The sequence below is a fragment of the Carettochelys insculpta genome, chromosome 3, assembly GCF_033958435.1.
Source record: "Carettochelys insculpta isolate YL-2023 chromosome 3, ASM3395843v1, whole genome shotgun sequence".
NCBI lineage: Eukaryota > Metazoa > Chordata > Testudines > Carettochelyidae > Carettochelys > Carettochelys insculpta.
In genome coordinates, this window is record NC_134139.1 from 36,458,512 (window position 1) to 36,485,045 (window position 26,534).

General features: G+C 43.3%; 1 protein-coding gene across 4 annotated transcripts in view; it reads right to left on the reverse strand.

Annotated features, from left to right (window-relative positions):
* THADA (THADA armadillo repeat containing) overlaps window positions 1-26,534 on the reverse strand; it is a 310,355-nt gene that overhangs the window by 283,472 nt on the left and 349 nt on the right. For 3 of the 4 annotated variants that reach the window (XM_074989608.1, XM_074989610.1, XM_074989611.1), the window contains exons 2-7: window positions 22,949-23,079; window positions 20,817-20,911; window positions 20,171-20,301; window positions 9,393-9,541; window positions 9,198-9,230; window positions 404-452 (exon numbers count right to left, since the gene is read on the reverse strand). In XM_074989608.1, coding sequence (XP_074845709.1) covers window positions 404-452; window positions 9,198-9,230; window positions 9,393-9,541; window positions 20,171-20,301; window positions 20,817-20,911; window positions 22,949-23,024 — 533 coding nt within the window. In that variant the 5' untranslated portion in view covers window positions 23,025-23,079. Of the gene's footprint in view, window positions 1-403; window positions 453-9,197; window positions 9,231-9,392; window positions 9,542-20,170; window positions 20,302-20,816; window positions 20,912-22,948; window positions 23,314-26,534 lie in introns of those variants that run through there. The other variant, XM_074989609.1, reaches the window with a different exon arrangement.

Consider the following 26,534-nt stretch of genomic DNA (forward strand, 5'->3'; position numbering starts at 1 on the left):
GAAGTCACATGGGAAAGAGAAGACCACATTATACATGTTTCTCTGTGTAGTTTGAGTCAATGGTATCTGTGAATTATACAATTCACATCCAATTCCTTACTGAAGAAAGTACCCACAGGTCTCCTTTAAGATTGGCAGATACAACACAGTCCACTCTCTACCCCTCTTGTACTGCTATATCCATGTTTTCTGAGCTCCACCTTCCTCTATAGTCCAGCATGCACCAGGCTGGATACCTTCTCACTTTCAATAGCACAGTACTGCACATATCATCTTTCTCACTATGACATTCACATCATTAATGGATTTATTGTCACCACAAAAAATACTCATAGTCAACTGTATATTCCACAGAGAAAGGATGTGCAACAGTTAGATACATTCCACAATTAATTATACTTGCCTGTTTTCCTCCTGCATTTCAAGGAGAGACTTCTGCAGAAACTGAAGAACTATTAAAAATAAATGATATTAAAAATTATTTTGTTGAAAAGCAGACTGAATTGCAAATATAGATTGATCCCACGTGTGTATGCAATTTTGTGCATGAAAAGAAAAATTATTTGCCAAATGGGAGCAACATTACATCAGAACAAGTCAATCAAGTTTGAGCTTCAGAACAGTCTCATAGGAGTAGGGTTCAAAGGAAGTGGGGAAAAAATATAAAAACTGTAAAAATGTCCCAAGGCTGTGCAACCCTAAATTATGCTGAGAAAGTCAATAAAAAGATGGTTCCAAAATAAAGACTGGCAACTTGCTGGAGGAAAGGAACTCACTTCATACAAGCTTTTCTCATGAAGCTTTGCAACTTCCAATTCAGGCAGTTTTGACAGGTGGACTGGATTTTCCCTTGCTGTAAGAGCCTAATCCTGCAAGATACTGAGTACCTTCAGCTCCCATTGAAATGCTGAAATGAACTTAACAGTAGCTGAAGGCCCAGGAGCACCCCACTGTAGAAGGCTGCAATTCTACAGAAGGGCCAGGGGTTTTGTCTGGACAAAGATCTAATTTTCCAATGCATTGAACTGCCATTACACTATAGTCTAGATACTGAACCTAATAAAATTTTACAGTAATTAACTGTGCTATGTGCTAATCAATAATCATTACTGTCAATTCCAGATTCTTGCTCTCTGGTCAGCATAGGCTGGGAACAGTTCATAATAAGGCAGTTGAGTTAATTGCTGTTAATCACTCGATTAACTCAAAAAATTAATAGTGATTACGTCACAGTTTTAATCAAATTATTACACAATCGAATACTACAAGTTGCATCTCCCTCATCCAGCACCCCAGGACCTGAACAAAAGAATTTGCCAGAGAAAGGGAGGTCCCCTGCCTTCAAGCCCCCAGCCTGCTGCCCCTCCCTGCCAGTGGCTCCATCTACCTCCAGCCCTGGAAGCCCCCTTAACTCTAGCTGAGCCCCTTCTGGGCTGATGCCACCCCAGCCACTGCCCTGCACCCAGCTGGGCTGTGAGGAAACAAGCCCCACTGGACACCCCTCCTAACAGCCCCTCAAGCCTGGGAATCTCTGGTCCAGTAACATTTGTGGTCCATCACTGACCCAGAGAATCCCAGTTTTGAGCAGTGCAACATATAGGGGCAATTTATTAAATATCTGGATGTTTTTCTAGATTTTTATATATAGTGATTTCACAATTAAAACACAAAATAAAAAATGGTACAGAGCTCACCTTATTTTTGTTACAAATATTTACACTCTAAAAAAGATAAACCAAATAGTATTTTAGTTCTCACAGAAGTACTGTAGTACATCATCTTTATTATGAAATTGCATCTTACAAATGTAGGGTTGTTTTTGTTATATAACTTCACTAAACACAAAACAAAGTAAGACTTTAGAGCTGACAAGTCCATTCAATCCTACTTCTTCTTAAACCTATCGCTAAGACAAAAAATTTTATTTCAGTTTCAGGAGATAATGTTGCCAACTTATTTAAAATGTTACATGAAAATGAGAGCAGGCATTCACACATAGCACTTTTGTAGCCTGCATTGCACAATATACAAGTGCCAGATGAGCCCTTCATGCTTCAGCCACCATTTCAAAGCATGTGCTTCCATGCTGATAACACTTATTAAACAGATAATCCATTAATTAAATTTGTGACAAAACTCGTTGGGGGAGAACTGTGTGTCTCCTGCTCTGTTCTACCCACATTCTGCCATATATTTCAAGTTATAGCTGTTTCAGATAATGAACCCGATGTGATGGAGTGGGGGATACCTGTGTGTATGTGAGTGGCTCACAGAGGGTGTGGGGCTCCTGCTGAGGGTAACCCTGATGACCAGGTAACACCTTTGTACAGCAGACAAAGGGGGAGGTGGAGCCTGAGGGGTTTGAATTGGAACTGGGAGTTGGAAGCAGTTAGTCTGGGCTGAGGGAGAGAGAGACAAAAGAGGGGGCAAGGCCCCGGCTCTGGGGGCCCCTCGGGGCCTCCTCTCCCCAACATGAATTGGACTGGCTATCTCTCCCTGCTGCACTGACTCCTCTGTACGATGCTGTGTCCTGTCGGCTAATAAACCCGCTGTTCTCCTGCTAAGTGAGAGACTCTCCTGCCTGCGGACAGGGTGCAGAGCTTGGGGGACCCCAGAACCCCATCACACCCACACAAGCTATACATTTTAAAAACATTTACTGCAGTACTTGTATTAGGTGAATTGAAAAATACTATTTGTGTTTTAGCATATATATTTATTTTTGATGATAAATATTCAGTGAGCACTGTATACTTTGTATTTTGTGTCATAATTTAAAATCTATATATCTAAAAATGTAGAAGACCACCAAAATATTTACATAAGTAGTATTATATTATTGTTTAACAGCATGATTAATCATGGAAGTCATTGCAATGAGTTGTTCTAACTGCATGATTAATCACAATTTTTAAAAAACCACTTTACAGGCCTAGTTGATAGGTGTCACATCCAACCATGAAAAACAGGAGAATCTACCAAGTTTATAATTATGATGGAAAGCCCATGCAATTTACTCATTTCTAGTACACCCACGAAGAAAGAGAAGTTACTCACCTGTAGTAACGATGGTTCTTCGAGATGTGTCCCCGTGGGTGCTCCACAATAGGTGTCAGGCTCGCCCAGTGCCGCAGATCGGAAATCTTCCAGCAGTTTCTCCTGGATCGCGCATGCACCGGCGCACGCCGCCCCCCTGCGCACCCCCAACCGCGTGCACAATCCGGTCCCCGCCAGTTCCTTGACCAACTGCCTCGGATGCTCCTGAAAAACACTAGACAGAGATCCGAAGCGGGGAGGATGGGCAGGTGGTGGAGAACCCACGGGGACACATCTCGAAGAACCATCGTTACTACAGGTGAGTATCTTCTCTTTCTTCTTCGAGTGGTCCCCATGGGTGCTCCACAATAGGTGACTACCCAGCAGTAATCCAAGTAAGGAGGTGGGTAATCGGTTTATGTGCAGCTTGCCCCCGAGAGGACTGCTGTCGACAGACGGGTATCCTCTCAGAATACCCAAGGCAGGGCATAATGCTTGGCGAAGGTGTCATAGGATGACCAGGTCGCCGCTCTACAGATGTCTGTTAACGCAATGCCCTTGAGTAAGGCTGTTGACGCCGCCACCGCCCTGGTGGAGTGAGCCCTGGGCGGGGCCAGCAAAGGAGTCTTTCGAAGTTCGAAGCACATTGTTATACAGGGCACAATGTGCTTTGAGATTCTCCGGGAAGAGAGACCTTCTCCTTTTGACCCAGGAGCAAGAGAGTCTAGAAGCCTGTCCGTTTTCCAGAAGGACTTAGTTCTGTCTGTGTAGAAGGCCAACACCCTCCTCACATTTAGGAGATGCAGGCGTGCCTCCTTGCCGGAGCTGTGAGGCTTCGGGTAAAACGAGGGTAAAACTATTGGCTCGTTAAGATTGGACTCCGGAGAGACTTTTTGGAACAAAGGCTGGGTGCAGCCTTAAGGTTACCGCCTCCCTTGAGAATACTGTGCAGTGCAGCGTTGCCATCACTGCCGCAAGCTCACTCACCCTGCTGGCTAACATAGTTGCAAGGAGGAAGGTTGTTTTTAATCGTAAGGAGACGTATGGGAACTGTGGCTAATGGTTCAAAAGGTGGACCCGATAGTGTGCTGAGCACCAAGCCCAAATTCCACGATAGTGGAAGCGGTTTCCGAGGGGGGTACAGGTTTACCAGCCCCTTCAAGAACCTGGTAACGATAGGATGGGCGAATGCCATGGGCCCTTCCTCTGTATGCCGAAAAGGCTGATATAGCGGCGAGGTGGACCTTTAGCCAGGATAGAGAAAGCCCGCCTCTCTTGAGGTCCAATAAGTATTCTAATATTACAGGTATAGGAACGTCAAGGGGAGCTAACTGCTTGGCGGAACACCAGGCTGTGAAACGAGTCCATTTGTGCTTGTAAGTCCTCCAGGTGGAGGTCCTTCGGCTACATTCCAGGACTACTTGTGCTCCCTCCGTACATGTGCTCTTTAAGGAGCTGAGCCATGGATTAGCCATGCTTGTATGTGCAGACCTTAAGGGTGCGGGTGTACTATGGACCTTTGAGCCCGCAGGAGAAAGTCCGGCGCCACCAGTAGAGGGAGCGGTGGGCAGTCTGACATGCGCAGAAGCAAGGGAAACCATTGCTGCCGATCCCAAGCGGGACTATGAGTATCGTGCGAGCTCTCTCCCTTCTGGCTTTGTGCAAGACCTTGCGGATAAGCACTGCGGGGGAAATGCGTAAAGTAGGGAGCCCTTCCATGAAAAGCATGAAAGCGTCCCCCAGGGACCCCCGCCCCACTCCTGCTCTGGAGCAGTGCTGGGGACATTTTTTTTTTTGTTGTTGTTGTACTGGGTGGCAAACAGATCGATCTGGGGAAACCCCCATGTACAAAAAATGCGCTGTAGCAGATCGGAGCGGATCTGCCATTCGTGCGTGATTGCGAAGCGCCTGCTCAGCTGGTCTGCGTTCACGTTGTGCGTGCCCAGCAAGTAGGAGGCTTTCAACGTTATGTTGTTGGCTATGCACCGATTCCACAATCGGAGTGCTTCCGCACATAGGGCATGGGATCGTGCCCCTCCTTATCGATTGATGTAGACCATAGTGGAGGTATTGTCGGTATTGAATCCCAACTACTTTGCCATGCAGGTAATCTCGAAAATGTTTGCAGGCATTGAACACTGCTCTGAGCTCCAGTATGGATATGTGCAGTGTCTGTTCCGCAGGGGACCATAGCCCTTGCATTACCTTGTCGCCGATGTGCGCTCCCCATCCCATGTGGGAGGCGTCGGTAGTAAGAAATATAGAAATTTGTGGTTGGTGAAAAGGCACCCCCACTAGCAGATTCTCGGGGTTTTCCCACCACGCCAGGGATCTGCGCACCTCTGTTGCGGGCGACACTACCCTGTGGACAGTGTGGGATGCCGGTTTGTAAACGCTCACCAGCCAATGCTATGGGCTTGAGATGTGCAACCTGGCATTCTGTACCACAAACGTCGCTGCCGCCATATGGCCCCGCAGCTGTAGGCACGGTAAGATCGGCACCATAGGGCTGTATGTAATGACTTGCACCAACGAACTGATTGCACGGAAGTGGGCATCGGGTAGGTACACCCTTGCTGTGATAAAGTTTATGCATGCCCCTATGAACTCTATATGTTGTGTGGGTTCGGACTTTGACTTTGCGAGGTTGATGACTAGGCCCAGCGAAGAAACGTGTCCGCTGTGACACGCATCATGCGTAAGACCTCTGCCTTCGAGGTCGCTTTTAGCAGGAAGTCACCCAGATATGGGAAAAATAAACACCCCCTGTCTGTGCAGGTAGGCTGACACCACTGCCAGGGTTTTGGTAAGACTCTGGGGGCCGAGGAGAGGCCAAACGGAAGAACCCTGTGTTGGAAGCGCTCCTGGCCGACCGTGAAGCGGAGGAAGCGTCTGTGTGCCGGGTGGATTGTTATATGAAAGTAAGCATCTCGTAAGTTGAGTGCTGCAACCCAGTCTCCATCGTCCAGTGCCTTGAGTATCAAGGCAACTGTGATCATCCGAAACCGTTGCTTGCGCAAGTAACAGTTGAGGCCCCAAAGATCTAAGATGGGCCTCCGGTGTCCCGTCTTCTTCTCTGATAGGAAGTAGCGTGAATAAAAACCTTCCCCTGGAATTATTCCGGCACTCTTTCCACCGCACTTGTGAACATAAGATGGGTCACCTTCTGCTTGAGCCTCGCCTCGTGGCAGCGCCCCTGAGGTGAGGCCTGGTGGGAGGCTTCGTCGGTGGAAGCAACTGGGAGGGGATCGCATAACCATGGCTATGATCTCCAGCACATATGTCTGTGGTGATCTTTTGCCATTGGGAGTGGAACGGTCTGAGGCGATGATGGAACATGAGATGAGAGTGGCATTGAGCGAGGGTATTGATAGTGCAGCCCCCGACATACCCATCAAACTTGTTGCCTTTAAGGCCTGACCCGAGGGAGTACGGCTTTCTTGAGAACGTCGCCTAGGGGTTCTGTACTGTTGCCACTATTGATAGCGCCTGTGGCCGTAGCCCCGTTGATATTGAGCACACTGTGGTTGTAAGCGTAGTGTCTTTGCTGAGGATAAAATTTTTCCCTCCTGTATGGGGGAGTATAAACGCCCGAGCTTCTAAGTGTAGCTCTCGAGTCCTTACTGCAGTGAGGGACCGAGTCGGTTGAGTCTGCAAAACAGCATTTCTGTACCAAAGGGAAGGTCCACGATCTTTGCCTGTAGGTCCCTCGAGATACCCGACGTCTAGGGCCAGGATTCTCTATGCATGACCACTGCTGTACCTGTTGAGCGTGCCGCCGTGTCCGCCACGTCCAGGGCAATCTGGACTCCCGTCTGCGATCCTGCGTAGCCCTCTTGAACAATCGCCTTTAACACCAGCTTTTTGTCTTCCGGGAGTGAATCCATGAGGGGAGTAAGACCGGAGCAATTATCAAAATTATGGTTTGCTAGGTGTGCCCATAATTTGCCTTTCTCAATAGCAGGATAGGAGAGGAATATACCTTCCTGCCCAACAGCTCTAGCTTCTTATCATCTTTGTCTGATCCCCCGATTTGTACTGAGAAGCCTTTGACCTCTGCTGGGACGACCCGACCACCAAAGAATTTGGTTGTGGGTGACTGAAGAGGAACTTCATGCCCTCTGCCGGGACGAAGTATTTCTTATCCGCTCTCCCATTCGTAGGCGGAACAGAGGCTGGAGTCTGCCATATAGTAATGGCTGACTCCAGAATGGCTTCGTCCAGTGGAATAGCAATTTTGGATGAAGCCGCGGGTCTCAGATTTTTCAGGAGTTTGTGATGTTTCTCCTGCACCTCTGCCGTTTAAATGTCATGCGTGAAAGCCACCCTTTAAAACAGCTCCTGAAACTGTTTAAAGTCATCCCAGGGAGAGACATCCCCGGGGGCCATGGCCTCGTCTGGGGAGGAAACTCTAAGGTAAACCTCCCTTGAACCCTCGGGTTCCCGCGGGCGATGACACACTTGCTCGCTGGAGGATTGTGAAGGAAAGTCTCGGGGTTCTAAATTTAACTCCCCTTGAGACAACTGTGTTTCCGTCCCCGATCGGGAGCACCCACGGGGGTAGTGAGCGGCCGGGGTGGGGACCTGCCCCTGGGTGCAGGCCTGTGGTTTGTCTGTGTCCAGATTGATAGGGACGACCATGGCAGCATGGCAAGGGTCCGGAGATGGAGACCTGGACCACTCACGGGGTGTGTACCCCCGATGTCTGGGAGAGCGAGACCTCCGCGGCGACACTGATAGAGGTGAAACTGGCTTGTGACAGTACTCCAGGGGGATCCAATCCCAGAAAATGGTGAAGGTGGCCCAAGCCGTGGTGACATCGGTTGGAGGAATGGAGAAGGCGTTTTTTTTTTTTTTTCCCTTGATGGGCTGGTGGAGACACAGGCCTTCAGTGCGGCGTGTGTATCACAGGGGGAGGGCTTGGTGTTAACAGCAGCGCAGCCCTGTCCAGAGATGGACTGCGGTGCCGGGTTTTTGATGTTGCCTTGCCCCTCCGCTGCGGGGCCGGCACCGCCCCCTCCCCTGCCGGGAATCTCGGCCCCGCTGTTAGCACCGCGCTCGGCACCGTCAGCTGCGGTGCTGCGCGGGTATCCCCCTCCGGTGCCTGCAGGCTCCGTGCCTGGCACCCCTGCACCGCTGGTGCCGCAGGGGTCTGTGCCGTCTGTGACGGTGCCGCCGCCTGAGTATGCGGCCGGTAGCTGTGTGCTCCGCTCGTCCTGCCCGCTGCAGATGAACGGCAAGGATCGAGCCAGGGAGGGAAGACGGCCGGTAGCTGTGTGCTCCGCTCGTCCTGCTCGCTGCAGATGCACGGCAAGGATCGAGCCAGGGAGAGTTCCCTCCGTTTCTGGACTGAGGAGGGGTGGGTCAGAGCACAGTGAGAACGCGGCCGGGTAGCCTGCAATTCCCGCAGGCGTTGGATGCCTTCGCTATGCCCCACGGAGGCCGGCATAGATTCATAGCATGACTCACGCTGTGTAAAACCTGAAGAGGCCATTGTGGTGAGTCCTTTATTGTAAAGAGGGTACTTAGCACTTAACCCGTGCCTTTCCTCCTCAAAGAGTGATCACCGGCCTGCGGCAGCGGGAGGCCTAATGGCCTTTCATGTCCGCTCTGTTCTTCTCCGCTCCTCTCTTTTTCCCTTTTTTTTTTTTTGCTGGTGTTCTTTGCCTTTGCTTTCTCTCTCCTTTTTTTTTTTTTTTTTTTGTTTAATAACTGAAAAACAACAAATTACACGTGGAAAAAAACCACTAAATAATCTGACTCTGGCCTTAGCCTGAGTGGATTCCGTCTGCAGCCGATGGCGGTTGAGAAGGAACTGGCGGGGACCGGATCGTGCACACGGCTGGGGGCATGCAAGGGGGGCGGCGTGTGCCGGCGCATGCGCGATCCAGGAGAAACTGCTGGAAGATTTCCGATCTGCAGCGCCGGGCGAGCCCAACACCTATTGTGGAGCACCCACAGGGACCACTCGAAGAAGAAGAGCTGTTCAAAAATTGCCTATACTGTCTTCACATTTAGTTTTTGCTGGGTTTGAATTTTCAAGAAGGAGTAAGAGTGGAGTTTATGCACATTTCAAATGCTCTGTCTTAAGCTATTCTTAAGAAAACATAAGAAATAAAGTTACACTTCTTAAATCTCCTACAGAAATAGCATGACCTTACCTTCTCTGAATAAATTATTAATACTTGCTTTACCTGTAGAGGGAGAAAACCATATCTCAGTAAGTATAATTTGGAAGCTATCATTTACCTTTTCTCAATAAAGATGACATTAAGACCATTATAAAACAACACCAAGTTCCAAATCACAACTTAATAAGTTAAAACTTTGAAAGATGACATTTCATATTATCATACCTAGGCTAAAATTTTCCATACAAGAAGCAAGATTGTCAATTACTTTCCTGTACAAGCATAAATCTGTAGTTTTTAGTTCTTCTTTAAGACAACAAGCAAAACTGTGCACCGCTTCAGTCATAAGGTGTTCAGGAAGGGTATTTAATGAACTACAATAGAAAGAGAACAGTCAGTTACTTCAAATGAAACATTAAAAAACATCCACAAAAGGGAAGCTGGCAAATTGATGAGAAAGCTAGGTCTGTAATAAGCACCCATGACTTCAGTGGGGTTTTATGCAGATGCCTGGATGTACCCAGGTAGATCTGATGACAAGACAGGAGTTCAAGGCATTTTACAACATTAAAGAAAAAAATAAACACAAATGAACACAAATATAAAAGGTATTCAGTAGAAACAAGTCTCAATTACATTACTCTAAAAGACAAGGCATTTTTAATTTCATCTAGAAATACAAAGTTTTTTTTAAAAAATTAGCTTCTTCCAAGCCTCTGTATTAACTTACTCCTTCATCTCTTTCCAGCACAATGATCTTTCGATTTTCTCCCTTGCTGCCTTTTTGACTTTCATCAGCCTCCCTCTTAGCTGTTCAAAGCTCATAACCTCCTTTCCCCATAAGAGCAGAACCATTACATGAAATCCTCCAGGGATTATCATTGCAAGATAGAGATTGCTTTAATACCTCAAGTTTTATTCCTGGAGGAATTCTGCACCACTGCACATGCAGAGAATTCTTGTCCCCCATAGATTTCTTTGTCTCTATGCAGAAAAATGAGTTTTGATGGGAAGCAAAGGGAAGCCTCAAGAGTGGTCACACAGTCTTCTCCAGCAGCACGGACAGGTCAGTTTGGGTGGCTGGAGAAGCCGGTAGAGATATAAGTCACTACTGGGAGAGGCAGTTGGGAGACTGGGCAGTCATGCCTGGGACAGAGATACTCTGTCTCACTCACTTGCTACTGGAGCATGCTTGGCATGGAGGGGCAGACCACTGGCGTGCTTCTCAGGAAAAAGGTTTGGGGCAGGATCTGTCCCCTCAGGCATGACAGAATAGTAATTTGTTCCCAATCTTTGTGAATCTCTGCCCCCACGCCCAGAGTCTAAAACAAAACTATAAAATTTTAAGGCTCTGTTAAGTTGTCAGAATGGTGTAAAGGACAATACGGCCTTGTAAATGCTTATGGTATTTCCATTATTAGAACTGAACTAAGTTTTTGGACTGAAAAAAAATCTTATCAAAACGTGCTCCATGAACTCTTTGTTAATGACTTTTCAGGAGGTGGCCAGTGGTCAATGTAAATTCCCCAGTTCTTATTTGCTCTTCAGCTGACTATGATGTACCACTGAGCATATGGCTGCATGTATTTGTTGACTAATAAGCAGAAATAAAGGTCATACCTAGCTACATAAGGCAAGGGTGCTTAGGCATTGTCTCCAATGCTCCCCCACACTCCTGCTCTTCATCCATTTACCACATTACCAAAATAATTGAAACCAGCCTGTTCATATTGCATTATTTTGGCAAACAAAATATGCAGAATTTTAAAATATTAGGTGCAGAATTTTTAATTTTTTGGTGCAGAATTCTCTCAGGAGTAAAGTTTCCTTGTAACTGAATGCATCATCTGTTTAAAGTAGATCTGCATCTTTAGCGCAGGCAGCAATTACATATATGATGCCAAGCACTCACTCACACTCAAAATATAGCTAACACTGTTTCAGCATTTAATTGTTCCCTAAATTAGAAGACTATTAAAAGTTACTTAGCGTAATTGGGTAAAGCACAGGAAATGCCATAGTATTTCTCTTTGCAAAGTATTTGGATAATGTCAGGAAATCAAAGCAGTCAGGATTTCTGCCCCAAACATTTGATTTTGGGTATACATCTTGAACACTGGGGCTGTATCTAAATTGCTGAGAACTGTCAGCAAAAGATATGCAAATTGTGCAATGCATTTGCATATCTTTTGCTGACAGTTCTGTCAGAAAAGGCTTTTCTGACATTTGGCCCATCAACACAGGGCCAAACGTTAGAAAAAACCCTCTGTCGAGACATCCCTTCTTCCTCGTGGAACAAGGTGTACAGGGACGAGGACAGAACGCTCCCAGCCAACAGATCTCTGCCAACAGATCTACAGTCTGAAAGCGTACTCTATCGATAAAACTTCTGGTTGACAGTTTTGTCAACAGAAGCCTGCAGTCTACCCATAGCCTAAAAAGTCTCTCAGACTGTGAAACAAACAAGGATACAATTGTATCTACAGTATTACTCTTCAAAGTTTAGTTACATTAGATTAGATTTAAAATGTATTTAGAGCCTGATCCTGTAACTATTTACGAGAAAAAAATTTACTGGAATAAATAGCAATCTCCTTGATTAAAGGCTGCAGGATCACACCTTTTATCATTTCATGGAATTATTGTTTTTCCCTCCCCATTGTCACATTTGCATAGTTTAACTGCAAGTCTGATCAACGAGAGAACAAACAGATAATGAGAGAATTCAAAGCTGCTGGAGAAAAATCGACAGAAACCACTCCATATACCCATTTCTTTACCTGTAACGGAATTCTAAATTTAAAGCACTTTTTGATAGGACTAAATCCCAAACAAAATGCCCAGTGCTCAGAATTATAAAACAAACCTCAACCAAAAACTTTGCATTAACCTTGGCAAAAGCAAAGCACTTCTGGATCCATCAACTCTCTCAGAAACAGGGAAATGAAAGAACAAGCAACGAATATGCATATCCTAAACATGCTATTATGAAACATCCATAGCTATGAAGTGCTCCAGCAAATGGACTTCCACATGGTCTTGTTTTCTGTATTTGAAGATCTTTGTCCTTCTTTTGCCTACGACACTGTTCATTTATGCTGTGACTATAAAGCAACATTTATTTGCACTGGGTCCTCTCTACCACTGTTACTGCCAAGCTAGATGAGGATTTAATCTGTTGAAGCACCAGGAAATCAGCCCTCCACTCAGATCTCTCTGTACACACATAGCTGGGATGTTATACCTCCTGCCCAGTCTCTCCTACTTCCCACCAAACAAGATAACTGCTTGGATTCTCTATCAGGTCACACTCAGAGATTCATGACTCCTATGTTCTTTTCTCATGTGATGGAACATTCATTTGTCCCCAGAAATGCATTTGGACTGCTCATCACAAGAACTTACTTATTCAGTGCCATTCATCATACTTGTAGTTTTTCCTTCCTATAGTATTGTTCTTGGGAGCCAAAAATATTAAGCACATAAAAGTAAAAAAGTCTTGCTTCCAATACAGATTTTGAAAAAATAAAAATTTCAGCGGAATCAAAGTATGTCTCAAGTAAATTTTAAAGCAGAGAAGACAGAAGAACTAATCTCTACCTTTGCTTCATATTTAAGTTATAAAACAAACCAAACAAGCATTTCAAACACAACAAAGAAATGCACGGAAAGAGCTACCAATGGTCTAGGAAAAGGTATTAAACACTACTGTTTAACAACGAGAAAGAAAGAAAAGGAATAAATAAAGGACAAATATTAAATGCTTTATATAGCAGTCTTTTTGATTATTCCAATTCCCTACTTAAACTCAAAGGATCAAGTTAAAAACCACCAGGGAGCAGTCTTGTCATAAATGGAATTACTATATCAAATTCTAACACAGCAGAAGGTCCTGATGTTAAAATTCTTCTTAGCTAGGTAATCAGAACAAAGTAGCCTGAGACAGGGTGGTGTTCTAAACTAAACAGGAAAATCTTGAATAAATCACTAAAATTACCAACACGTGCTAGAATCCAGAACACCAAACACAAATATATTTAATATCTGTCAGCCTTATTAGAATCAAAGAAGACCTCAGAAGGTCATATAGTCCTACCCTTTACCCAAAGCAGGATCAACTCCAAGTAAATCATTCCAGCCAGGGCTTTGCCAAGCCTGGTCTTAAAACCTTAAAGTATGAAGATTCCACCACCTTCCTAGGTAACCCATTCCAATGTGTCACCACCCTCCAACAGAAATAGTTTTTCTTAATATCCAACCTAAATCATCCCCAGTGCAACTTGAAGCCATTGCATCTTATTCGGTCATCTGCCTCCACTGACAATAGCCTAGCTCCAGCCTCTTTGGAATATCCCTTCACACAGTTGAAGGCTGCTATGAAATATCTCCTCATTTTTCTGTTTCAAAGATTATATAAGCCCAGGTTCTTCACCCTCTCCTAAGTCATGTGCTGCAGCCACCAAGCATTTTTGTTGTCCTCCACAGGACACACTCAAATTTGACCACATAATTTCTAATGGAGGGTCCAAAACTGGATGTAATACTCCAGATTTGGCTTCACAAGTACTGAACAGAGAGGAATAATCACTTCCTTCAATCTGCGCTGGCAGTACTTCTACTAACGCAGCTCAATATGCCATTAATCTGTTTGGTAACCAGGACAACTGTTAACTTAAATCCAGCTTTTCATGCACCCTAATCCCCAAGTCCTTTTCTGCAGAACTGCTGCTTAACCAGCTGGTCCCCAGCCTTTAGTCATGCATGGGATTCCTCCATCCAAATGCAGGATTTGGGACATATCCTTGTTAAACTTCATCAGGTTTCTTTTGACTTACTTCTCCAATTTGTCTAAGTCACTCTGGAACCTGTATCTACCCTCCACCATATCTGCCTCTTCTCCCATTTTAGCATCATCTACAAACTTGCTGATGATGCAATCTATCATCATTCAGCTCATTAATGAAAACGATGAACAAAATGGGCTCCAGGACTAACCCTGGGGGCACTTGGTTTGACACTAGCTGCCAAACAGAGATATTGATCACCACCAATTAGCCCAGCAATCCAGCCAGCTTTCTTATAGCCCATTAGTCCATTCATTGAACCCACACTTCTGTAAGTTGGTGGCAAGAATACTGTAGGAGACCGCATCAAAAGCTTTGCTAAAGCCAAGGTATATCGCATCCACCATTTTTCCCCTATCATGGAACCACTTATCTCATTACAGAAGGCAATCAAATTAGTCAGGCATGACTTGCCCTTCATGAATCCACGCTGACTGTTCCTGATCACCTTCCCTATTCCAAATGTTTCAAAATGGATTCCTTCAAGATCTGCTCCATGATTTTTCAGGGGAAAGAGGTGAGGCTGACTGCTCTGTAGTTCCCTGATTTCTCCTTCTTCCTTTTTTAAAGAGGGTTACTATATTTGCCTTTTTCCAATCAGCTCACGAGTTTGCAAAGATAATGGCCAATGGCCCTGCAATCACATCAGCCAGCTCCCTTAACACCCTGGGATGCACTGCATCTGGTCTCATGGACTTGCGTATGTACAGATTTTCTAAATAGTCCCTAGATAGTTCTTTCACCACTGAGGGCTTCCCAACCTGTCCCCATACTGTGCTGACTGGGAGCTGATCTTGTCTGTGAAGACAAGGAAAAAAAAAAAAAAAAGCATTGAATACTTGCACTTTTTCCACATGATCTGTCAAATAGGTTTCCTTCTCCATTCAGTAAGACTTCCACACTTTTTCTGACTTTCCTCTTTTTATCATCTTTCACATTCCTGGCTAATTGCAACTACAACTTTCCTTCCTGATTAGACCACAATGTTTTCATATTTTTCCCTAGTCATCTGTCCAAGTTTCCACATCTTATAAGCTTTCTTTCTGTGTTTTAACTCACTGAAGATTTTTCTGTTAAGCCAAGCTGGTTGTCTCCCATATTTACTATGCTTTCTGCACATTCAGCTATTGTCCACTCAGATGTTAAGTAATCCTGTCCTTCTTTAAATTGTTTTTTACATTAATTTTATTTAATAGCACAAGCTTCTAATAAAGAGCATTAAAATTCAGCCCAAGGGTTCTCATCTGGGGGTCACAACCGTTCAGAAGGTCACGAGGTTATTATGGGGAAGAGGGGTGTAAGCTGTCAGCTTCTACCTAAAACACCGCTTTTGAACTCCAACATTTATAATGGTGTTAAGTACTAAACAATGGGCTTGTCTACAGTAGCCCCCTTCTTCAAAGGGGGGCTTGTAAGCGAGCCCGAGCAGAGAATAGCATTGATGTGCTGGGCTGCATATGCAGCACCTCACTAGCCTAATTCTCGCTGCGCAAACTGCAAAGTGCCGGCAAGCCACGTAGCTGCAGGCACTTTGAAGAACCTGTGAAATTTCAAAGTGCCCTTACTCCCAAAACATTTTGGGAGTAAGGGCACTTTGAAGTTTGCACAGCGAGAATTAGGCTAATGAGGTGCTGCATATGCAGCCCAGCACCTCGTTGCTATTCCCCACTCAGGCTCGTTTACATGGCCCCTTCTAAGGATGGGGCTAATGCAGTCAGGCCAAATGCGTTTTAAATTTATAAAGTGAGTCTCACCAAGAGGCTCTCTGTATAAAAGAAGCCACTAGTACAAACATGTGAGAAAACATTAAGGATTTCCAACAAGATTGCCAGGCCCCTGGGCAATGGGTTTGGGTCCTGGCTCTGCACCTCCTCAAGCAGAAGGGGTTCGTCTGAGGGCGGCATCACCCAGAGCACCCCCTCACCTAGCCCTCAGAGCTACCCCAGGACACACTGCCCAGCTCTGGTGAGGATTTAAAGGGCTTAGGGTTCCAGCCAGTACTGGGAGCAACTGGAAGGCCCGGGTCCTTTTGAATTGACAGACCCTGGGGCAATTTTTCTCTTTGTGCCCCCTGTTGGCAAGCCTGCTTTTCCCCCTTTTCTAATTTGGAATTGAAATTAAAGCACATAGGATCATATTTTGTTTCTATGACAATGACCTATTTAGCTTTATTCATTTAAATCTATTAAAATAGTTTAATATGACACATTCTAATTTAGTTTTGAAAGTACAGTATATATGCATGTCAGCTTTTCCGTTATAAACCCTTATTTGCCGGAATTTAAAATAGCCAAATAAATTCCTTACTATCTTTAATCTGGCACATTTTTCCGTTGTGAGGAACACAGTGGTTTTTAAAGCAACATAAACCAAATGTCTTAATTATATTGCTTTTGTAGAAAAAGAGGGTTTTTTATTAAAATCTATGTGTTGCTGTATTCAAACTAAAAGCATCATTTAAAATGCCATTTAGAAATTATTTAATGAAATACATACACAGAAAGGGTAACACTAGTCTAAAATGTTTTAATCTGAACTACTGCTTTTGGATACTAGTAGCAGTAGCATCCTTCAGTCTACGTAGACTATGGAACGCGCCCTTCGTAGTTCCGTTTGGCATCCTCATTTGCAGCATCGGCTGTGACTGTGAAGACCCACACGAGAGTGACAGTCCTTGCTGCATCTGTTGCATATGTAGTGGATGTCTGGCAGGTCCTTGCTGTGCTTTCTGTGGGCTCGCTTCTCCTTTGCTAGCTGTCTGATCCTCAACTGACCCTTCTGAAGGCCCTTGTATAGTGCCTGCCTCCATCTGCTGCGATCATGTGCCAGCTCCTCCCAGCTGTCTGGCTTGATGTCTACTTCCCTGAGGTCTCTCTTGCAAACATCTTTGTAGCGCAGCTGGGGGTGTCCAGGAGGTTTTTTGCCAGAGGCTAGCTCACCATACAGAATGTCTTTTGGGATCCTTCCATCATTCATCCTGTGGATGTGGCCAAGCCAGCGGAACCGACGCTGCCTGAGGAGGGTGTGCATAGTTGGGATTCCAGCTTGCTCAAGGACAGTAGTGTTGGACACTCTGTCCTTCCACGATATTCCAAGGATGTGCCTGAGGCAGCACAAGTGGAGGACGTTCAGCCTCTTTTCCGGGTGTACAGGGTCCAAGTCTCGCTGCCGTAAAGGAGGGTGCTGAGGATGCAGGCTCTGTAGACTTGCATTTTGGTGTGAGTGTACAGCTTGTTGTTATTCCACACTCTCTTGCTGAGTCTGGACAGAGTTGTGGCTGCTTTACCGATCCTCCTATTTAGCTCAGTCTCTAAGGACAGGGTGTCCGTGATGGTGGACCCGAGGTAAACGAACTCATGGACGACCTCTAACGTATAGTTGTCAATGCTGATTGATGGAGAATCAGCAACATCCTGAGCAAGTACATTTGTCTTCTTTAGGCTGATGGAGAGCCCAAAGTCCTTGCACGCTTTGGAGAACCGATCCAGCAGCTTCTGAAGTTAGTCTTGTGTGTGTGACACAACAGCAGCGTCATCTGCGAACAGCAGGTCTCTGATGAGGACTTCCCGCACCTTAGATTTAGCTTTCAGCCTTGCAAGATTAAACAGTTTCCCATCAGATCTTGTGTGCAAAAAGATGCCCTCTGTTGAAGATCCAAAGGCGTGTTTAAGGAGGAGTGCGAAGAAGATCCCGAACAATGTCGGAGCAAGCACGCATCCTTGTTTGACGCCACTCCTGATGCTGAAAGCATCCGATAACGTGCCATCGTACTGGACGGTTCCTCTCCTGTCTTCGTGGAAAGACTGGATGATCTTGAGTAACTGTGGCGGACAACCTATCTTGTGGAGTAGTTTGAACAGTCCATCCCTGCTGACCAAGTCAAAGGCCTTGGTTAGGTCGATGAAGGCAATATAGAGTGGCTTCCTCTGCTTCCTGCATTTCTCCTGCAGCTGCCTCAGAGAGAAGACCATGTCGACGGTAGATCTCTCTGCGCGGAATACGCACTGTGATTCAGGATACACCCTCTCAGCAATCTTCTGGAGTCTGCCGAGGATGACGCGAGCGAACAGTTCACCAGTGATGCTTAGGAGCGAGATTCCATGGTAATTGTTGCAGTAGCTTCCGTCTCCTTTGTTCTTATACAAGGTTATGATGTTAGCGTTGTGCATGTCCTGTGGAACCTCTCCCTCTCTCCAGCACAGGCACAGTAGCTCATGTAGGGGTTCCAGGAGAGTGTCTGTGGCACACTTGATTACCTCTGGTGGTATACCATCCTGGCCCAGGGCCTTTCCTACTGCAATGTTGTCAATGGCTTTCTTCAGTTCATCCACAGTTGGTTCCTGGTCCAGTTCGTCCATTACTGGTAGGAGTTCAACGGCATGGAGGGCTGAGTCAACCACAATGTTCTCACGTGAGTACAGCTCGGAGTAGTGCTCGACCCAGCGCTCCATCTGTTTGGCTTTGTCAGTGATGACTTCACCAGATTTGGATTTCAGAGGTGCCATCTTGTTCTGGGTGGGGCCTACTGGCTTCTTCATACCCTCGTACATTCCCCTGAGATTACCAAAGTCAGCACTGGTCTGGATGCTGCTGCATAACTTGAGCCAGTAGTTGTTGGCACAGCACCTGGCCATCTGCTGTACTGTTTTTCTAGCTGCTTTGAGTGCTTGCAGGGTATTCTGGCTCGGCGAACGTTTGTACTCCGATACTGCCTTTATATTAAATGAAGTAAGTGGAGCATGTATCAGCTTCAATTCTTCTATTGCTTACTCTGGATTTTCTTATCGTATTTCCTTTCCTTTCCTTAATGTTTTTAAATGATTCCAAAGCAACTTGCTGTATTTCTTCTTTTTCCTAGCATAATATGAAAAAAATCCTAAAGCTGGATTAAGACTAAGTAGAGTGTGGATATGGATAAAACAAAATTTAACAGACCTCTGAAAATCCCTCTAAGTTCTTCCTTGCCTACCCAGACCACCAACCCCAGAGCTCTTTGACATTTCAATCCACTCTGCCACAGCACGCTTCTACTCATTCTGTCTTCTAAGACTTCTTGTTCCCTTCTATCCCTTCAGCGGACTGAAAAATGAAATCCTGACCCCAATTAAGTCAAGATTTGTTTTGGGAGGGATTTCACCCACCATCTTCCCACTAAATCACTACTGTACCAATTCCAAATTTCAAGAACCACATCTTAATCTACAGATCTCCAGCAATAATGAGATCCACCTAGCAATCATGTCATTAAGAATCTAGCCTGTATAAGGACTGCAGTTTCAAGCCCATGAAGCTACAGAACTGAGGTCAGATGCTGCACAAAGATGTGTGGGCTTAGACTTCTGTGCTTGCATAAGCCTGTGAGTCCAACAGCAGCTATTTCCTCATAAAAAAATCAGGGCCTCAAACTCCAATCCTGCAACAAGCTGCATGCACACAAACCCTCGTGCCCACAAAGACTCCCAATCACTTCAAGTCAATGAAGTTTCACACAGGTACAAGAGGGGCACCAGCAAAGAATACATTGCACAAGTGATGTTTTATAATGTATCCTACAGCACAGATAATTTCTTACTACTTACATTTTGGGGTGTATGAAATTAAGATAATTAAATACAGGATCATAAATCGCAAATGTAATAAAGGTATAAAATTAATGAAAACTACAGAACACTGCCTCCTAAATACTTAAGGATAAGCATAGTTACTATAAAAGCTACCATAATAAAATTATTTGTACTTAGATGGAACACAGACACCAAGTTTCATTGTTGTGGAAATAATTTTTATTTTCTACTCAAAAGTTATATTTTAATATAGGTTATAGTATTCACATGCTACTTCTTTATGTTTCACATTCTAACATATCTAGTCATGAAGTATATTATCAGAACAGAAATTGAAGAACGTACTTGCTCAATAAGTAAATTATATTCAGTGACCTATTTAAATTTATTATTTCACTAGAAGCTAGCTAACTTTTAGGCACAAAAAAGGACTACAACCCACATACTTATTAGAATAATGTCCGTAATGAATCTATAATACAATTGAAGTACTTGAAAGTTAAGTGAGATATCTTACAGCAGCAGACATTCCTGCTTTGCTAAAATTTTACCATGGGGGGGGGGAACAACTTTTATTTATTATCCAATTTGTTACCTTGCCAACACCCTTTTCAAAGGATTCTTTGCTCCCAGTGAAAAATACATCACTCCAAAAATATCCAAACAGCATTTAATCATGGGGCTCGGCATAGAGTTTCCATCCATCTTCTTCAATAATGTCACAATCTGTGAGCAACAAATTAAAAAACCATATAAAGTTTGAGCTTTTAGGTACTCATACATAAAAGAAACTGAATTCTCCTTTATCTAAAATTTATTTTTCCAAATTTCAAAATTTCCTTTCTTTTAAGTAATTTTAATTTACTTTTCTTTTTTCTTTTTGCAAAGGTCATAATAAAGGTTCAATTATTTTTCCTATTCTGTATTTTTTTCTACTGGCAGATATCTCAACTAATATGATTCCAGAAGTACTGAGCATGTCCAATTCCCACTAAAGTCTGTGAGAGTGGCAGATAATCAGCACTTCTGAAAAATCAGATTAAATGTTAACGTATTTGGAGAAATATTGATTAAAGTGTTTGCTTTTTTATTCTTTTCACTGAATAAACTGATCCTAATAACGTTTAAAATGTACAAGTGTACATTAAAATAGCTTGTTATTTGGTGTCAAAGATTATTTCAGGTACCAGGATAAATTATCAGTTGCAATTTAGCATTAATGAATATTAATGAAGTCTCACCTGTTTGATAGAGTTGATTTGCTGGATACCATCAGACAGCTGTACACAGTGCAACAGCCAAGAAGCCAGATTTTGTTCTTCAGTATTTGCAAATGCTACATTTGGGAAAAGAAGTTCTCTTTAATTGAGAATCACATAATAAAGAGTAAATTGAATTCCTGAACCAGTAAATGATTATATAATATTTGTAGCATATAGCTATTGTTTTATCTTTCTCCCCTCACATTTAACCTACTTCTCACACCTTTCATCAACACAACAATATACCTTAAAGTTCAAGTTCAAAAGGGTTCAATCCATTGTATAAACCTTAATCCTTAGTCAAGTTCTTCACAGAACAATCATGACTGCACTATGTGGGGAAAAAAAGGTACTATAAAGCTGGAAATCAGCCCGTTATTAGTCTGCAAAATAATGCTTGTGGGGTTATCAGAATGTACTCATACACATTCTTTTGCTGAACATAAGGAGGTGATCCTCAAAATGCATACGTGAACAAATTTCATGTAACCTTTGTAAGAAAATTAAAAAACATGGTAGAAAAGGGAAAGCCCACGCTAAACGGAAACTTCAGTTACACAAAACCCAATGCAAAAAACAAAAGCAAACAGAAAAGCCATCTCATTTTTTAAAAGTCTCTTGGAGTGACTCAGAAAAGGGCCAATTTTAATGTGTCTAGCATTCCAATTCATATTAGTGCATGGAAGCATGAATTCTGTAAAGATAACTGCATAGTTAAAGCACTGCACCTGCCTACTTCTCTGTGCTGGATCAGGAACAAATACAGGAGAAAACACTCATCTCAGACTTACTGTGGTGGCCTGCATGTTCCTTGTGTGTCATGGATTTTGGAGAGAGAATAAGAAGCAGTTGCACAGCCCTAAGAACAAAGACCCTTTAGCAGATGTCCTTCCCATAACATGAGAGTAATATGAGAGCAGGAGGTGGTGTTCAAGCTTCTCTATTTCAACTATTCCAACAGCAGAACTGCTATGAGGCCAAAAACTTGGCAAGATTGAAAAAGGGACTGGACATGTACATGGATAGCAAGACTATACAGAAAGCAGTCAAGTAGCACTTTAAAGACTAGCAAAATGGTTTATCAGGTGAGCTTTCGTGGGACAGACCCACTTCTTCAGACCATAGCCAGACGTTGTAATGTTGAGTCTGTTCTGGTCTGGCTATGGTCTGAAGAAGTGGGTCTGTCCCACGAAAGCTCACCTAATAAACCATTTTGCTAGTCTTTCAAGTGCTGCTTGACTGCTTTTTGTTTTGATAGTGTATAGACTAGCACGGCTTCCTCTTTGTTACTATTTAAGACTATACAGAGTTACTATAATGCATGACCAAATTTTTGGAAGTGCAATTAAACCACGTTTCAGGGCTCAAAACTTTCCAACAACATAATGACTTGGACTCCATCTGGACACCTACACCGGGTCAGCTGAAGATGTTGAACAGCGATGTAGGCCTCCTCTAAGATCAGGATGGAACCTAGTCTCAGAAGCAGATTATCCCATATTTGACTACTGTGATGTTTTTAAATCTTCTTTGGGTCATTTCTGGAGACAAGATATTAGACTACATGGACTTCAGAACCACATGCAAACTCCTTTCCTAACTGTAAGCTACAAACTGAAAATTTTCATTAATGTAAACTTACACAAGCATATTTATCTTCATTACTAGTTCCATTTACAAAGACTACTGAAAACATCTATCACATTTGATCACCAAATGCACAACATTTTAAAAGTATTTGATCTGCATCTTCAAATTGGCCCTGGAAAATCCAAGAAATACATGAATGCCTTGTTTTGCAGTTACATGAAGTACTTTGTGTATTTTTCTTCTTAGGAACCCTCTGCATCTTTATCATAAACCCAAGAGGTACATTCATACTTAAGCCACCTACTCACACCCTTGAACAACAGTCAACATTCTTCAGAAGGAAGATGGGATGGGACTCCTTTGAAGCCTGTTAAGCTAAAAAGCCTTTACCAAAAAATTTATACTGCAGACCAAAGTGTTTCAAAAAATAAAAAACAAAATTGTCAGGTTTGGTATGTATTCAGGTACTACAGAGAAACAAATTACATAAATTAATTTAGGAGAAAAAAAATAATACTTACACCTAAGTGTTTCAAGATCTTTGCACTCAAGAATGACTGCATCAACTTGTATTTCTTTCTTCTTCTTTAAAACCATTTTTGTTTCATTCAAATATAAATTTTCTTTTTAAAAAAGGTTTAAACTTTAAGACCTGCCAAAATATTGTTATAAAACATAATTAATGCAGTTTCATTACTAACTTATAGCACTGATCTTCATATTTTTCCTAAACTATTTTGTTCTGCTTAATTTTATTCTCCACAATCATTTTGCAAAAAATGTTAAATTCACCACTGTTTACTTTTTGTCGCTTTTAAGCATTTTTTTCCAAACTTTACCTCCAAAATTCACTGAGGATTCCTGGCACAAAACAGAAGGCAAAAGCAACAGCACATGCCATGTCTATGCTACTACTTCTGTCAGCAAAATTTATATCATCCCTCAAGGAACATAATTTTCACCAAAATGAGTGATACTGAACTCTTTGCACCAAGACACAGACCATCACTTGTTACAGCTAGTTTAATTAGGTTGACAGAGCTCTCCCCTTTCAGCATAGAATGGCTACATGAGGGACCTTACAGCCCTGCAGCTACATCAGTATATCTGTGCTGCTGCAAGGTCTCTAGTATAGTAGATATAGCCAGTCTCAAAACCACTGTACGAAAAACAGGAATTCTACAGAAATTTATATTGCACTCATCACTATAGTCCTATCAAATTCAGTCCATTATGGTCAACCTCACAGTCATAAGATTTTTAAAACAGTTTCATGATTTCAGACATTTAAAACTGAATTTCATGCATTTGTAACTGTGGGGGTCTTGAGATCCAGAAGAGGGTTGGCTGAGTTGCAAGGTTATTATAGGGTAATGAAGTATTGCAACCCTTGTGGCTGTGTTATTACCTTTAGAGCTGGGACCTCAGCTAGCAGCCACCAGTTTCCAGCTTAGAAGGCATCAGCACAGAATTAAGGGTGGCATGTGTTGCTGGCAGAACACAGCTTTCTGAACTAAGCGCCTGCCAGCAGAAGCTGCTCTCTGGCCACTTAGTTCTGAAGACAGTACAGAAATAAGGTTAGCTGTACTGCAACCCCTCTACAATAACTTTAAGACCCCTCTCTCCTTTAGGTCAGAAGCCCCAGACTGAGAAATGCTAGTCTGCCCTATTATAATAAAGGCAAAATATATAAAAGTCCAGATTTCACATACTATGACACATTTTTCATAGCCATAAAATAGGGCCCTACTCATCACCTTGGTACCTGAGAAGTGTATGTCCCTGGAGAGTAGTTGGACCATGTAACAGAGACAGAAAAAGATTAAGAATTGTTGAGAGAACAGAAATTAAGAGACCAAAATTTCAACTAACCCATGTCATACCTCACTAAATGTTTAAGGTCCAGCTGACCTGCACAAATGGGATATTAAATCTACCAGGCAAGGTCTTTTAAAGAGCTACCACGTGTACAGATGTCTGGATTTCTAATGAACAATGTTAAGAAATTAATAAGTGACTTTTCACCAGAACTTAAAAAAATGTTTTACAGTCCAACTACACATTTTTAATGTAAAATTTTAAGAACTGGAAGGTGCATATGATTGTAAATGGGGTATCATCATCATCAATAACTGTGGGCTCAGCACCTGTTGGTGCCGGATGCCTCTCTCACTATTTCCTTCCATCTTTCCCTATCCAGTGCAAAGTGACTTAGTTTCTGTAGACTAGCTCTACACCAATCTACTACATCATCTATCCATTCTCTGTGGGGTCTGCCTCTCCTATTTGAACCATCCATTATGCCGAATACTAGGGTTTTGATTTTTCATTCTTCGTTCATTCTGCAAATATGTCCAAATAGTTATAGCTTCCGTTTTATAACCTTCTGCAGCAGGTTCTCTTTCGGCTGTATCTTCCTATATAATTCCTCATTGGTGACCTTCTGCATCCATCCTATTCTCAGAATCTTTCTATAACAGCTCCTTTCGAATGCCAATATTCTTCTTTTTGAATCTTTCGTTATCACCCATGTCTCACATCCGTACAGCATGCTGCTGAATACACAGGTTTTCAAGATGCCCAGCTTCGTTCTTAAGCTAACTGCTTAGCTCTTGCAGATCCTATCCATTGCCTTCAAACTTGCTCTTGCTTTCGCTATTCTAGTTGCTATTTCCTTCTTACAGTCTAGATCATACATTATGTTGCTCCCCAGATATATGAACTTCTTTACAGTTTCTAGTTCAATACCATCCACGCTGATCTTCCCTCCTATTTCCTTATCTCCAAATACCATTGTTTTTGTTTTCTCAATGTTCATAATCAGTTCGTACCCCTTCCCTTCTTCATTTAACACCTGCACCATTTTCGCTAGCTTCTCCTCATCTTCTTCAATGATAACTATATAATCGATGAACCTCAAGTTGTTAATTCTTTTCCAGTGCACAGATATCCCTTCTACCTCTTCCTTGATCTTGTCCATAGCTCTCTCTAGATGTGCGATGAAGATACTTGGCGATATTGGATCTCCTTGTCTCATACCTCTACTTGTTTTAAACCAACTTCCCAGCTCCCCGCATGTTCTCACCGCTGCCTCCGCATTATCACCGATATCTTTCAACAACCGTATTAGTCTGCTATCCACTCCATATGACTCCAACACCACCCAAGTCACTTTCTGATATATACTGTCAAATGCCTTTTGAAAATCAATGAAGCAAGAGTATACATTTTTGTTCTTTCATCGAGCTTTCTCCGCTATCAGTCTTAGTGCCAATATCTGCTGTATGGTACTTCGATCTTTTCTGAATCCTGCTTGCTCATCTGCAATATATTCTTCTACCTGCAATCTTAATCTCTCAATCAGTATCATCATCAGCACCTTAAAATTCAAAGTCTGGTTTAAGTTGATAGTGACCAGAAAGCATCATCACGCTAAAGCTGCTTGACAGCTTCTGTGAAATGAGACTGTAGGAGTAGCCAACTTCAGGGTGACCAAGTCACCCATTTTGCAAGAAGTACCAGAATTTAAGCCCAAAATACATAAGTAAGCAAAATTAGTGCGAGAATTGAACTATTTCCTCATTGACAGAGTTGCAGCCAGATCACACAGGAACTTAGTTATCCTAAATATTAGGCTTGAGCACCACAGACCTCTCACTTGGTCGCTGCCTAACCCTGCAGATGCATAAAATCACTTAGCACCTGATTTCATGTTTTATGTTGTGCCCAAAAATGGGATTACAGTACTTCTTATGAAGTCATATGCCTTCAGAATCACAAAGGTAAAGATCTAGCCTGAACACACATCCCAAGATAAACAAACAGCAGCCCCACAGACAAAGACTCACAAACCTACCATTGCAGTCCCGTGCTCTTTACCTATATGCCACCTTCCAATCACCCTACAGGCAAGGGCATGGCACACAAGAGCACCAGGCAATTTACACTCTCCTGCTCCCCACCACCCACAAATACTGGTCAGGACCTGCAGCGTCCCCCGCCCGCCCTGAACACTCATCCTCCTACTCCCCATCACCAGGGAAAGGGGCAGCACCTGCCCCTCCTCCCAGAGCACTGGGCTTCACTGAGACACCCTCCTAACCCCAC